This window comes from Synchiropus splendidus, chromosome 16 (genome assembly GCF_027744825.2).
Source record: "Synchiropus splendidus isolate RoL2022-P1 chromosome 16, RoL_Sspl_1.0, whole genome shotgun sequence".
Taxonomy (NCBI): Eukaryota; Metazoa; Chordata; class Actinopteri; order Syngnathiformes; family Callionymidae; genus Synchiropus; species Synchiropus splendidus.
This window is the reverse complement of record NC_071349.1, coordinates 8,387,207-8,401,619: the sequence shown is the minus strand read 5'-3', so window position 1 is coordinate 8,401,619 and position 14,413 is coordinate 8,387,207. Positions and strand designations below refer to the sequence as shown.

Below are 14,413 nucleotides of genomic sequence, written 5' to 3'. Positions count from 1 at the left end.
GCTTAAATTCATCATAATTCATTTAGTTGCACGGACATTTTATTTGATGATTATGAAAACTATACATAGAACATGGATTTTAAGGGGCAATGAAATACAGTCAAAAAGTGCAACAAGGGAGAAAATCAAGTCTTAAAACCAAGAAGTGACATTTTGACTTGAACTAGAAATGAATTGTGAAAAAATAGTTGGCTTTCAGAAACATTTCGGTGTGGTCAGTTTTACAGTTCTACTCTAAGGGCCACATCAACACAAGCCAAGAACCGCACGTGGCCGCAGAGCCTCACATTGTTGAAGTTTATGTAAAATCCTGTCTGTAACTTTGATCTGAGTGTTAAACGTGACGTTTGTCTGATTGTTTAACTATTAAACACATTTTTAAACATCATATTTTTTATATTTTAGCAAGGCTCTAAGTCCAACACTTTCAAATGTCAAACATCTACAAGCTGTTGCCAAGGACAACAAAGAGGTTCAGTTCACTATCACATCTATTGCTTCAAATTATGCCATGAACTTCAGCCGTTGTTGTTGACAACCACAACCAATAATTGTGTACTAAAATGAAAAAGTATTTATTCAGAATATTTACATTTATTTTTAGCTGTAACGAAGCATTAAACCACCAAGGGACGCTGTTGCCAAACAACTCAACCATGACACACAGTGTTTACATATACATCAACCCTAATTTTTTTCGACCCAAAAATAAATGCACATTGAATGGAATGAATATTCAATAACAGCATCCAAAATAGAAATTAAGTTTCATTCATGTATTCATTTATATTGAACTGTAAAGGTAAACAATTCAGTACGGTAACTATAGCAACAAGAAATAAATGTACTGTTCTGGAATAGAATAAAAATAGAATTAAACCTCTGCTTCAATAGTTTGTAGCATCTTATCTAATAGCTGGTTCATTCTCTTGTGAGAGAGCTTTTTTAACCGCAAAATTTGGCCCTCTAAAGGTAAAAAAAATACAGACAAACCCACCCAAGCAGAGCCATCTTCTCTTTGAGGACTTACCTTCTAATGCAATGTGTCAAAAGGCCGCTTTTACCAGCGGATACAGAGCGGAAATCAGGACTGGAGACAGTGGACCAACACGTGTTCAGACCAGGGTGGGCGTGTCGGCGCCGTCGGTCACGTGACGCGGAAAATGTGGGGCTTAATTCCTGCGCTCGACTGCTCTCAGCTGCTGGGACTCTGCCCTTCAAACTGGAAGCTCTCCTTCTGCAGCAGCACGACCCTCGGCCCCTGGACGGACTCCCCTCGGCGCACTATGTCGGGTGAGACGCGGTGTTCTCGGCCTCCCCAGCCGGTCCGGACCGGCCCCTCGATTTATCCATGCATCCTCTGCAAACATGTCATTCACGATGTGTGTCGCGTGGCAGCACTACAGGCTCGGAGTCTCTGCTGATGTGACATTAAAGCCATGCTTTCAGAACATATTTACGTTCATATTTAACAGTTTGAAAGGATGAGTTCTGCAGTCGTTTGGATTATAAAGAAGTTGCCTGCTGTTAGCTCATGTACTTCCGGTCTAGTCTTTCAAAATGTTAACGCGCCATACAGTTGCATAATCGTATCAGCAATGTTCTTTCATTGACTTCGAGTCAAAAGGTTTAGACGTCCCGAGTGTTTTATTGCTAAATGAACATCCCACTCAAACCATTCTCCTTGTTGGAAAGTTTATGTGTCCACCTCAGTGATTGATTTCGATGAAACTATTCAAAGGTTGGAGGCTTGAGAAAGTCGTTTCCTGCTGAAGAGTGGCGTTGAGAAACACCTGTTCATTCATCCACATGCTCAGATGGTTGAATCGAGGTCTTTCTTTTGGATTATTTCATGTGTAAATATTTATTTTTCAGGTTTTTATGACGATCTTGAATTTGTCCTGTGCCATGCTCAATAGTTATTAAATATTAGGTGTCTGAAAAATATATATTTTTTAAATTTTGTAGTGAGTTGTAAAGCTCCTGATCCATCAAATATAGTTGGCCGTTGATGAAACCACCAGCACTGGACCCACTCTTCCTTGATAAAAAGGCATTTTAAGTGGCGGAGCACTCAGGTTTTGCCCTCAAACTGGGGAGTTGGAGTCCTGTCTCATCTACAAATAAAACTCACGAGTATTTTTACTTGTTTACCCAACAGATGGGTGTCACTTGTCACCAGCGTCACTAACGACTGCCTGTTTGCTTTTATTTTTCTCAGTAGCAAGTACTTCCGGTCTGGCTGAAACTCACTCGACTAAATTTGGAAACGTATACGTGATCTCCCGCGGTGAAACTATGAAAGCGAAGGAGAGGCAGTTCGCTCAAAGCTGTTGGGTTTGCCTTCAAAATCGAGGGAACTATGGTCCACGATGAAAGTTATTAGATTAGATGTGTACTTGTTCACCTTCTAGTTAATTTCAAATTGCATAAATATATATATATGTGTGTGTGTGTGTGTCCACCTATAAATAATTAAATAAATAAGATTCTGATTCATGTCCCGTGTGTCGACAGGATTTTAAAAATAAGGCTGTTGAAATAAACATAGAATTTTATCACAAGACCTTTAATTTAAGTTTTAAATACATAGTGAGAATGTTTACATTCTAAAGTGTTTTAGCTGTTTCACTTGTTGCCTGCTGGTACTAGTTACTAGTCCATACATGGTGTGTCTTTTACGGAGTGTGGGAAAACCACAAATGTTGGAGTCGCTTCACTCTAGCGGCCCATCATCAGCACACGTCCTCCACTCCGATCAGGTTTCTCATATAGAATGCACAGTCAGCTTTTTAAGCTCAATGGGCCCCTGACCTTGAACTGCTGACCCGGTTTATGTGAACCTATGTGAGATCCACTGCTGAAGAGAGGAATATCAGGATGCAACTGAACCTGGATAAAAAAATGTTACAGAGATCTTGTACACAGACGTCGAATTAAATGTATAAACAGTGTGTTAGTCTGATATTTATCTGAGCTCTTAGGAGGTCAGCTCTTGACTTGCTCTCACAGCTTGGGATGTCTGTATTTGTATCGGTAGACCAAGCTTTTGTGACGTTGGCCACCAACGACTGCTACGCTAAAGGAGCGATGGTCCTCGGCCAGTCGCTGCGAGAACATGACACCACCAAACAACTGGTGGTGCTCATCGGACCTCATGTTGCTGAGCCTTGCAGGTGACACGACACACTCTGGTGAGAGGAAAACTGAAAAATGACAGAACCTCTGATTCCGGTGTTGACAGGGACGCTCTGCGTAAGGTTTTCGACGAGGTGCTTCTGGTGGATGTCATGGACTCGGGCGATGAGGCTCATCTGTCTCTCATGAAGCGCCCGGACTTGGGGGTGACCTTCACGAAGCTGCACTGCTGGACTCTCACACAATACAGCAAGTGTGTGTTCATGGACGCAGACACACTGGTGAGGCCCCCACACGCAGATCATCACTGAACTATATAAATCTCCAGGTTTTACTGTCCTCTGAAAATATCAAAGTACTTCTCAACTCGTACCACTGAACCAGTGTGACCTGGTTGTGTGCTTCTCTTACCAGATATTTTGACAAATGGTAATGGTGTGTTCAGGTCCTGTCAAACATTGACGAGCTCTTTGAGAGGGAAGAACTGTCGGCGGCTCCAGATCCCGGCTGGCCCGACTGTTTCAACTCCGGGGTTTTTGTTTTCACGCCTTCCAAAGAGACGCACGAGAAGTTGATCACGTTCTGTGCTGAAAATGGTAGTTTTGATGGTGAGTTTGTCATGTTGCATTTTCACCGGGGTCAAATGTTCCTCCTGATTTTATCACTGGTTCAGCTCCAAAATAACATTTGCCACGAGGAAAATAAGTGTTGTCACGACAAAGTGGTTTGGGACTCATTTGTCTTCAAATTTTAGGCATAAATGATTCAGAATCAAATTTATTGCCATGGTCAGTTGGATCCCACCAACTCGGAAAGTGCTTCGGAATAAAGTGCTGTCAATAAAATAACATAAAATATCTGTAACTAAAACTTTATTGATGCAGTTCTCGAACCAATAGACTAAAAGTCAAATAGACTTTCAGTTTTTCAAGCTACAAAACAATCTGTTCATTTCTTGTCATGAATAATCTCTCACCATATCAGTGTCTTTGGCAACATTTCGAAACTGGTCAAAGCCACCAGCTTGTCTGTGCTGTCGTGCTGTGGAAACCAGCCAGATGTGTTTGTCTGTGTGTGTCTGCAGGTGGCGATCAGGGCGTCCTCAACAGTTTCTTTGACACTTGGGCAACAGCAGATATTTCCAAACATCTCCCCTTCATTTACAACCTCAGCAGTATCTCCATCTACTCCTATCTGCCAGCCTTCAAACAGTCAGTGCTCACACACATCTCACATGTTCATGATTAGCTCACTTTATTGTCCCAGTTTGTGTTTTAAAGGCTCTTATGTCCCAACGTCTGAGGATTACCTGCTGAATTCAGGGTTGCTCCCTCATTTGGGTGCCTTCCACTATTTTATGGTGTTTCTAGTTGGCCGAGTTTTGGCTCGTAATCTGTCTGAGGTCATCTTTTTAATCAGTCAATAGTGTGTAACTCCTTGTTGCCAAACTTCCTGTGGGTAGTTCCAGTTTGTACATGTCAGTATTAATGGTGCAAGTTTAGAAAGTACAAGTTGAAACGTCTGAACCTGACTCATTTTGTATGAAGCATCAGTAAGATTAATAGCGGAGCCATGGGGGTCTGTTTGTTTTGATGGTTCCGCTACTTGATTTGATGTTGTGATCCTCTGAAGGTACGGCCATGGTGCCAAGGTCGTCCACTTCCTGGGGAAGGTGAAGCCCTGGAACCACTCTTACGACAGCCAGCGGCGCGAGGTCGTGGGGCACTCCATGTGTCCTGGTACGTCCGAGCTGCACCCCGATTTCCTTCTCATGTGGTGGAAGCTCTTCTCCAAGTCGGTGATGCCGCTGCTGCAGGCGGCGTACGGAGACACACCATTCCACAGCGGCGTCGTCAAGGCCTCCGAGGAGGTGGGTGCCTGTCACGTCTCCTCATCTGACAAAAGCTTTAGCTACTACTTGACTTTCACTTTAACAAGTGATTCATAGAAATCAATTCCAGTTTGTTGAAGAGCTATTCTGACCGGTCTCACTCTTGTTTGCTCTTAGGTAACAGTGAACAAGAGACAGGAAGTTCATTGTATTTTGTAATTCCTGAAAATGTTTGATGCACCACACTCTCAGTTAAACCATGTAGTTCACTGGTGTTGAGACCATCTTCCTTTGTATTTGGAACAGATGTGAAATGTGTGATTAATCTTGAGTTAACTCAACTGTAGTGCGATAAATTGAGATAAAAATTATCTATTGACAGCCCTAATTGAAGATACCAAAATCAAGTGAAATTCAAGAGTCTTTTTCTTTTGCCTTTTGGTTTGATGGCTCCCCATGACAGTCGCTGTGTGTAATGTGGGCGGAGGCGATTTCACTCCTGTGTCCTGCAACCTTGCAACTGAAGCTGGTTTTGGGTCACAGTGTGAACAAACCAGTTCAGTCGTGGCTTGTAAACTTCTCTAATCTCTTTAAAAAATGACTCTTATCTGCGACAGGTGTGCTGTTGATCTTTGACCTCTGATGAAACAGCAGAGAGCTGCACTCAGTTCTAATCTCGATTGGTCACACAGGGTCACCCACCCAAGGATGTCGGAGAACAGCAGGAGCCCTCGTCCTCATCTGCTGCTGCCGCTCCTCCTCTTCCTCCACCGGTGTCGTCGGAGGAGAGGAAGCAGCGCTGGGAGGCGGGACAGATCGACTACCTGGGTGACGATTCCTTCGACAACATCGAGCGGAAGTTGGACTCTTTCCTGAAATAGCCGGGGAACCGCAGCTGGCTGACTGATGGAGACGCAGGTCTGCAGTGGACGGGCCCTGCATGCTCCCAGGTGGCTAGTCGATCTGTGCACCTTTGAGCCAACATCCTCTCAGCCCATAAAAACGGGTTTTGCCAGGATACTGGTGCGAAGCGTCAAATAATAACACCCTCTCAAACGGCAAAAAAATCAGGTTGTATATCGAAAGCTTTTGAATTTATTTTTGTAGCATAAGAGCATTAACAAATAAAAAAAATGTATATAAAACCACATTAGGTAACGGTTCAAGACAAGCATTTCAGAAGCAGTGACCACATTAAGAGTAACTTATTTGTTGTAACCTGTTGTAAGTCTTCCAAAAACATTTTTGCCATTGTTGTGCTCTTCACCTTCGACAGCCAGCAATCTGTGTCTCAAACATGTTCTGTTGCATGGCAGCGTGGACCCCAGTATTGAAGCACTTTCGGCCGCATCATCAAATGATGTTTTTTTATAGTGTGGCTTCCGTGTCCTGCATGTACAGGTCTGTGCTTTTCACACCCGTGTCCTCCGTCTCCTGCCTGTAGTGAAACCTGCTGCCTTATCGTCACTGTTTACAAGTCTGCTGCTGTGAGCACAAACCTTTCCCGATGCCATTACAGTTGTTAGATGCCACTCCAGCCGCGTGCTCTTCAGTGATAAACTCTACATGTCACTCCACTGTAAACTCTGAGCCAACTAGAATCAGAGGAAAAGTGCTTTCTTCTCTCGTGAGAGTGTAACCACGTCTGTTTCTCTGTCAAGTGTAACTCCCTGCTGCTAATAAAAAGAGAACATAACTGCCGTTTGTTTTTTGTTTTTTTTGTTGTTTTTTTTTTTTAATTCACGATTGATTTAGGCGCTAATTTTCAAAGTCGAATATTTAATATACAGTGGTACCTCGGCTCTCGACCACAATCTGTTCCAGATGGCCGTTCGAGAAGCGTTTTGTTCGAAATCTGAATCAATTTTTCCCATTACAATGAATGGAAAAAGAAAATGCGTTCCAAGACTTAAAACAGGCTTTTGTAGTGAATGTAGAGTGTCTGCTGCAGGTGCGCTGTTCCTCTATGTGTGTGGCCGCTGCATGTGGGAGGGGTTGCTGAGTGAGTGACGTCTCTCCAGAAGGGAAGAGGTGCCCGGTGCGTGTCCAGCTCTGAATGTGCGCTTCTGTGCAGTTTGGCTGTGACAAAGTCATAAACCAAGTCACGCTCTGTCCCAGACTCGCCTCATCCCTGTCCCAGCTCCAGCCCACAACAGGACATCAAACCCTGGAGTGAGCGCTCCAGCCTCGGAGGTGTCGAGGAGCACCTCCCCTGTGACACTCTACCACGGTCCAGTGTGGAGACAGGAAAGGTTTTACACCTCAATGTGAAGAAAAACAGTCAGTAAATGTAGCTAACGGGACACGTTTGATACAGAGGCTGCGTTATACACAATAACAAAACGCGTCGTGGGTCAGCTGATCGGTCCGCGCACGTTATGTTTTTCCATCTTTTTTTGGTAGCGTTCAAGTTGGCGATTTTTGTTCGAAATCCGAAGCAAAAAAATCTCAAAATTTTTGTTCGAACTCCGATTTGTTGAAGTCCAGGATGTTCGAAAACCGAGGTACCACTGTATTAGTGAAAAAGTACTGAAGACATATGGCAATGACACAGCCCTACCAGCAGATGGCTGGAAAAGTGACGTAACCTTAAGCATAAGACGGAAGAGTCCGTCAACGCAAAGAGAAAGAATTGATGCAGTCGACGGCACTAACTTGAAGAAATAACTTTGTTGGGTGGCTGATACTGCCATTTATATTACTTGCTGTGACAACAGCAGAAGAACAGTTTCTGGAATTACACGTCTGTGACCTCTGAATAAAAAATTCACTCTTCAGATATGGACATTTAGTTCAAATAAAACGAAAGGAAATTGGGCATAAAGCAAACTTACATTTTCGTAGTCTACAAGTCCATTATAAGTTTTATTTCATCGAGTCGATAGCTTTTCTTTTCAGACCCCAAAGCTTTCTCCATCATGTCCTGCTTCAGTCTCTGGATCTTGAGCATGCTTTCCTCCACAGAGTCCTTCACGACAAACTGCACAACAGAAGATTGAACATGAACTACACTATATGCTTTGGTGTTAAAACAATAATCTAAAAATGTTTCAGATAATCAGAGGGAAAAAAATTAATGTAAAACGAATAGTTCAATTGTAGGCAAGCAAAAGGAGAATGAAATATTTAACATAAAACCAGATTTATCAATTTGAAAACGCAAGCTATCTCGCTGAACATCTTGTTGACATAACAGAGAAGGTAGTTCTATTCCAGCATGACTCTCTGACCTTGGTGACAACAACGTTCCTCCTCTGACCAAGGCGATGGCAGCGGTCGATGCACTGCTCCTCTGACGCAGGGTTCCAAGCCTAAAATGACATGTAGCACAGTTAGCACACACTACAGTGCAAACAATGGTCATGGCAATAGTGTGCTGCACTCGATCTCAGAACTCACAGGATCCATGAGGAACACATGAGAGGCGGCGGTCAAGTTAAGCCCCACCCCTCCAGCTTTGAGTGACAGCAGCATGATCGATGGACTGTGGCTGGCTGAGCTCTGGAACTCCTGGATGACCTGAGCCCGCTTCTTCTGACTCAAGCTTCCATCCAGCCGAGCAAAAGTAAAACCGTGATCCCTGATGCAAAATCTCATGTTAGAAAGTGTTTCCATCCGTAAGTTCTTCTTCCGTTTCACCTCAGTGGCGCCTCCAGGATGGTGAGGAAGCGTGTGAACTGGGAGACGACTAGACACTTGATGCTGGAGTCTTCCTCACGCAGGCGGAGCAGGTTGGACATCAGAGCCTGGACCTGTGGAGACAAACACTTGGCACCTTCACTGACCATCTAATGGGACTCCTCAGGCACAGGTGTGTGAGTCAATACCCAAACATGATGGACAGAAAAAGAAAGCCGGCGTCGTCATAAACAAACTCAGTTTCCCACTGCCCTATTCCTATGTCCTGAAAGAGCATTTCAGTCGACCACCACAAGTTCACACCTTGGAGCTGCTCCTCCACTTCCCGGGGGTCCCCGAGTTTTTCTCCTCCTGCTCCTCCGCTGGAACTTCCACCAGTTCCTTGATCTTGATGTTGCCTCGGCAGAGAGGGCAACTGGCCGTTTCCTTCTCAGAGCCGATGACCTGGATGATGCAGGGCCGACAGAAGACGTGGGCACAGTGTGTGATGACAGGGAGGCGCAGGGACTCCAGACACACGGAGCACTCCTCATCAGAACCACTGCTGAGAACCAGACGCAGCTTCTGAATCAGACGTTTGCGCAGATCAGCCTGTGTGGCGGCGCCTTCTTCTACCAGAAGAAGAATCGTCATCATTAATGTTTAAGATCCTGACAGCAATGTGTGTTTTAATTGACAATAACTCCACGGTATCATTCGTCTGGAAGTGCCATCCTGGCTTTACCTAAATCTGCGTCCGTCTTGGCCAACAGGTCGGGATGGCAGCATTGCTGGCGGAGCTTCATGAAAATAACCAGAATGTCGGCGTAATTCCACAAGAGTGTTCCACCATTCACATATCTGCAAGTACACAAACACACAATGACAAAGAGAGTCTCAGAGGAACTGTTTATGGTCGAAACGTGTGTGTGGTCAAACACCTTCTGATGGTGCTTCTGCCTTCAGCGTGAACAAGGTCATACTCCTCCCTCTCCTGCTGACTCAACTCCACCCGCTCCACATACACGGTCTTCTCAGGGAGAGCCACAAGGGGGCGCCCGTCTACTTTGGTGAGTTTGGTCCTGCGCAGAGTGATGCACTTCACAAGCTTTTGGAGGTTGCTGCAGTTAGATGAGAGTGAGGCTTAAAACAAATCTATCATGATTATCAAGACAAATGCAAAAATAAATTGAACTGAATAAAAGCTGAACAAGGATTCAACAAACACAAAATACAGAAGAAAGACCCACAGCACTCCCTCTTTCTCCCCCTGGACGAAGGGTCTTTGGATCACTCGGTTCCACCACTCTCTGACGTTGAACGGCCTCAGTCGCAGGAAGGCCAGCAGCATCCACAGGTCCTTTACGCTGTTCTGGAGGGGGGTACCTAAAAATCCAGAGACACTCAGGTCAGACTTGAGTCGGCCTGCTAGTTTGGTCTTCAGAGTGAGAGGAACCACGTCAATTCGCTGACTCACCGGATAGAACCCAGCGTCGTTGGGCCTTCAGTGCCAGAGCTGCCTTGCTCATCTGCGCATTTGGGTTTCTCACCACATGCCCTTCATCCAGAACAACTCTCAGCCAGTCGATCTCATGCAGGGGACTGTTGTTCTGTGAGGACACGCAGACTAAGTGATGCAAACTGCTTCAGATCGGGCAAAAAGTACCACAACTAAAGCATAGTGTTGCACAAAATAAGATAAGGCGAGTGTGTGTGTGTGTGTGTGTTGCTCATACTGACCGCAAAATCTGCAGCTAGCACGTTGTAGGTGGTCACCACTACATCTTGTGATGAGAGGAACTTTCTGCATTTGTTTCTGTCCGGTCCGTAATACACATAGAGGTTCAGCTTCACCTCCGCTCGCACATGATGCGCAAACTGGTCCTAGAGCACGCACAAGCACCAACCTTCAGCATCAACACCTGACCTTCAAACAGACTTAACACAAAGCTATTGTCAGATGGCTTTTTCTCTTTGATCAAGGCCTGTTGAGTTTTGTAAACCGCAGGCAGATCCCAGGAACCAGTGAGCATCTGAGAAAAATGGCTGCTAAATGTGCATGAATGGTTCTGCTGTGTGACAGGTTACCAGCCAGTTGCTGAGCACAGAGAGTGGACAGATGATTAGAGTGGTTCTGGCAGACGAGTCCTCCTCCTCCTCCTCATCACAAGTGTGTTGACCTGCAGCAACACCAGCAGAAACACTTGCAACATTTGCAACAACGTTCAATGTAGCAAGTGAGGACTCACTCGGCCTCTGTGGGTTTGTCCTGGTCGTTTTCTTCTCCTTATCTGATGCAATGTTGTCAAAGGGTGAACCAGTCAGAGCAGCAGCAAAGTCCAGATCATCCAGCAGCACAGCTGTGTTAAATTACGCAGTGGAAAACAAACAAAACAAATGAAGACCGTGCTGCTTAATACAAAAAATGACAATAGTTTAATTTCCAGTTATTATTGGATTATTATTATTATATATATTTTATATTTTTTCAATGCTATTGGTTGGTAAATATCTTTTATTTTCACTGAAATATTTGTCTTTGGTGCCATAATTAATTGAATTGAGGGTGTCACCTTTCTTTGATTTTGTGTACTTTCTTGAGGTCGCGCTGGAAGTAGTTGCCTGTGGGCTGACAGACACACACACACAGGTTTGTATTTATATCCTTGTTAGGACATTGTGAGGTTTCTCATTGCTATAACCCTTCTCAACCTAAACCTGACCATGCCAAAGCACATGGCTAACCTTAACCAAAACTATGAAACAAACTAAAGTATTCATGACAAGAATTTTAAAGAAAATTCAAGGATGTCTCGTGATAACGGTCAACTTACCTGTCCGAATACACAGAAGCAGATGCTGAAGAACTTGCTCCTGCTTGGAAACCACCAGTGTTTCTTTCTGGATCAACAGGTGAATGTTACATCAGTAATTAATAACCAACAATATAAACCATTCTTCCAACCTGTCAGACGAGATTTGGCTTTTTCTGTTGACGTTTCTGCCTGAGAGAGAAAAGAAACAACATGAATACATTGGATTTATAAATCCAATCGTCAAGAATATATTTTACATTTTCTCCCCTCAACTCATGGCTTGGGTTAAGATTATTAACAATAATCAAATGGAGTAAAAAAGTCAGGAAGTAAAATGCTGACTTCCTGACTTTTTTATAAACATACTGCATTTTACTTCCTGAAGTCAGGAAGTAAAATGCAGTATGTTTATAAACAAGGAATTGCCATTGTCTACTTATATATCTACTAAATATTAAACTCTTATTTTCAAAATTACAATATTTGAGAGTAGCTTCTGTTAAAAGCAAAAATGACTGGGTCTCTTCAGAGGAAGCAAACAGAGGTGCACTCACAACATTCCCGACGGACAGAGGTTGTCCTTTGTGGAAGTTGGTAAGAATGAGCGCGATGGTGGTGAGAGTTTTCCCCTGACAAACACAGGAAAAAGTGGATCAGTGGTGGGTGGAGATGGAGTGATACAAGATGAAAACTGGCTGCCCCACCAGCCCCATGTCATCCGCCAGGATGCCTCCCCTCACGCTCTCAGGTTTGTCTCTGGTGGAGAAGCAAGTGAGCGAGTTGTAGTAGAGGCCTTCTCGCTGCTCCCAGAACGGAGGCAAGGCCGACTTCTCTCGCGCACACATCCATGACAGCGCCTGCCTCTGGTGGCGCAGGAGCGCCGTCTCCAAAGACTGCACGCAGAGATGCGACAAAGACATGAGCAGATGAATGTCAACAGAAAGAGAGAATTGGAGATGGACTTTGTAGAAGAGGCAGATACCTGGGCTCCTTCCATCTCGCCGACTTCTGTTTCAACAAGGTTTTCAAAGAGGTTGTCGAAGGCATTTTTCAGCTGAGAGACAGCATAGACAGAGGTGGACGATGAGAAGACAAGAGTGGATGTTTCAATCGAGCACGGCTGTCCACCAAGCAGGGAGACGGAGGTGCTTCCACCAATGAAATCATCAGTTCCTTGTCTCTCTTAACAACTAATGCAAGATCACAGTTCTCCACGACGAGAGGATAAAACTCAAATGACCTGTTCTGGGTTGAGTTTCGTGGTGAATCGTTCATTGGTCGGTCTTGCGCCGCCACCAGGAGGAAAGCCGTATTTCTTCAGAGGAACTGGAATCAAACATGGATTGTGTTTCAAAGACATATAAGACATAAGACAATAATGGTGATGATCATTTATACCACTGAGCGTGACGCCTCCACTGGTGTCCAGTTTAAACCCACAGCCCCTCATATAATCCACCACGGCACCTCTGCTCTCTTCCTTCCCCCAAAACGACAGGATCACCGGCATATTGTAGTTGTTGGTTTTACCAAATAAAACCAAGCTGAGGGTTGAGAGTAAAATGTTTGTGAGAGATCTGATCTGATGAGTTTCATGACTATATAGTGATGTGTAGAAGACACACAACAATTCACAGCATGAGGATGCTGAAAGTCAAATCAAGGCCGCCTCACCCCTCCACTTTTGCCAGGTTGTTGTCCATGATGTGCGCCATCGCTGCAGCCAGGTTGCGCTTAATGTGGCCCACCTGCTGGCCGTTCACATTAGTGACCATCACAGCATTGCGGTCGTAGGGATTCTGCGGCTCTCGCTTCAAGCCGACCATTTCACCTTTGTTCACCTACACACAGGCCAAGGCCAGATGAAGTGCCAAGAATAAGACGATAAAAAGCGAAACATGGATCATACTCACAACGCCGGTGTAATAGTTGAGCCCAACTACTGTGCCCCGGATCCTGCCGAACAGCTGGCTTCCATCAGCGTCTGGCTCCTCTGATGCAGCCGATCGGATGGCCTGAGACAGAGACAGTGCTGGAGCTTCCACGTCCACAACAGTGTCCAGGTTTGGGAACCAGGACGACAGACGCCAGGAAGCTCTACCACTCGAAAACATCTTCTTCTTCCTTCTGAAAGAATGATTTGATAAGGAAAAGGGCCAGACAGTAACAAAAGACAACAATTGACACTTAAAATTAAATCAAACTAAACAAACCGTAATGAAGGCTGCTTATTTCTTTAGTTAGTTGACATTATTCTCACTGACTTATATTGACATAAGTTGTGGTGTGTAGTGAAATAATCAATAAAATAATGTTTATTTTTGTCGACTGCGTCACGCTGAGTTAAGTTAACTTCGTTCCAAAATCATATCAACTTGTAAACCCACGTTTCACTGACCAAAAGTTACATACCATAATCGAATGAAACAAGCAAAAACATCGCGTAACTGCATTGGTAAGACGCAAGTCTTGAACTGAAGCAAGGCAAAGGGCGTATCTGAGCTAATCGAATTAACTTAGCAGCGGCTAATAGTTGGTAACGTAACTTTTCCTGATGCAAATATATGGACAGGCAATATGGAACATTTTAATGACAGTCGATTATAAAGTAATTTCTCACTTTCGGTGGCGATCTCCCTCAAAACAAACGTGGAACCCAACTGGAAACCAAACGCACCGTTGAAATTAGCTCTCTAAGGGTAACATCCGTTAAGAAACATTCAAAATAAAATACATACTGTAGCGTCTGCTGGTAGTAGAGCGGTCTCGTAGAAAAAAAAACAAACAATCGCAGCTCCTGACTCCAAACAAAACTCCACCCTCACTCACTTGTCACCATTGGACTCTTAAAGGAACATCAGAAAAATAAACCCAGAACGTCACAATACCAATCCGCCGTGGAATTTCTTTTTGGATTTTAGCGTTTTGAAACCCAAAACAGCTACGTGACTAACTCAATCGTAATGTGTCAACTTCCTGTACGTAATATGCAGGGGTCTCGGTAATTACA

General features: G+C 44.3%; 2 protein-coding genes across 4 annotated transcripts; one reads left to right on the top strand and one right to left on the bottom strand.

The window, feature by feature from the left end:
* The first annotated feature begins 1,146 nt into the window (after positions 1–1,146).
* On the top strand, positions 1,147–6,655 carry gyg1a (glycogenin 1a). Its single transcript, XM_053845612.1, has 7 exons — positions 1,147–1,293; positions 3,041–3,176; positions 3,245–3,419; positions 3,584–3,746; positions 4,223–4,349; positions 4,771–5,008; positions 5,662–6,655. Exons 1-7 carry the CDS (start codon positions 1,164–1,166, stop codon positions 5,848–5,850), a joined length of 1,158 nt encoding a protein of 385 aa, XP_053701587.1. The 5' UTR covers positions 1,147–1,163; the 3' UTR covers positions 5,851–6,655.
* Positions 6,656–7,624: 969 nt separating this feature from the next.
* hltf (helicase-like transcription factor) lies at positions 7,625–14,133 on the bottom strand. Of its 3 annotated transcripts, none has more exons than XM_053845609.1 (23): positions 14,024–14,133; positions 13,317–13,530; positions 13,078–13,244; positions 12,802–12,947; positions 12,644–12,729; positions 12,386–12,457; positions 12,108–12,296; positions 11,958–12,032; positions 11,553–11,592; positions 11,422–11,488; positions 11,161–11,216; positions 10,837–10,947; positions 10,676–10,767; positions 10,328–10,471; positions 10,065–10,197; positions 9,838–9,973; positions 9,529–9,708; positions 9,333–9,448; positions 8,912–9,219; positions 8,609–8,721; positions 8,369–8,549; positions 8,200–8,280; positions 7,625–7,949 (listed from the first exon to the last, which is right to left on the bottom strand). In XM_053845609.1, exons 2-23 carry the CDS (start codon positions 13,515–13,517, stop codon positions 7,815–7,817), a joined length of 2,829 nt encoding a protein of 942 aa, XP_053701584.1. In that variant the 5' UTR covers positions 13,518–13,530; positions 14,024–14,133; the 3' UTR covers positions 7,625–7,814. The 3 variants fall into 3 exon arrangements, with proteins under 3 accessions (XP_053701584.1, XP_053701586.1, XP_053701585.1); XM_053845611.1 differs by having other exon boundaries at positions 8,912–9,216; XM_053845610.1 differs by having other exon boundaries at positions 13,317–13,527; positions 14,024–14,083.
* Positions 14,134–14,413: the final 280 nt, after the last annotated feature.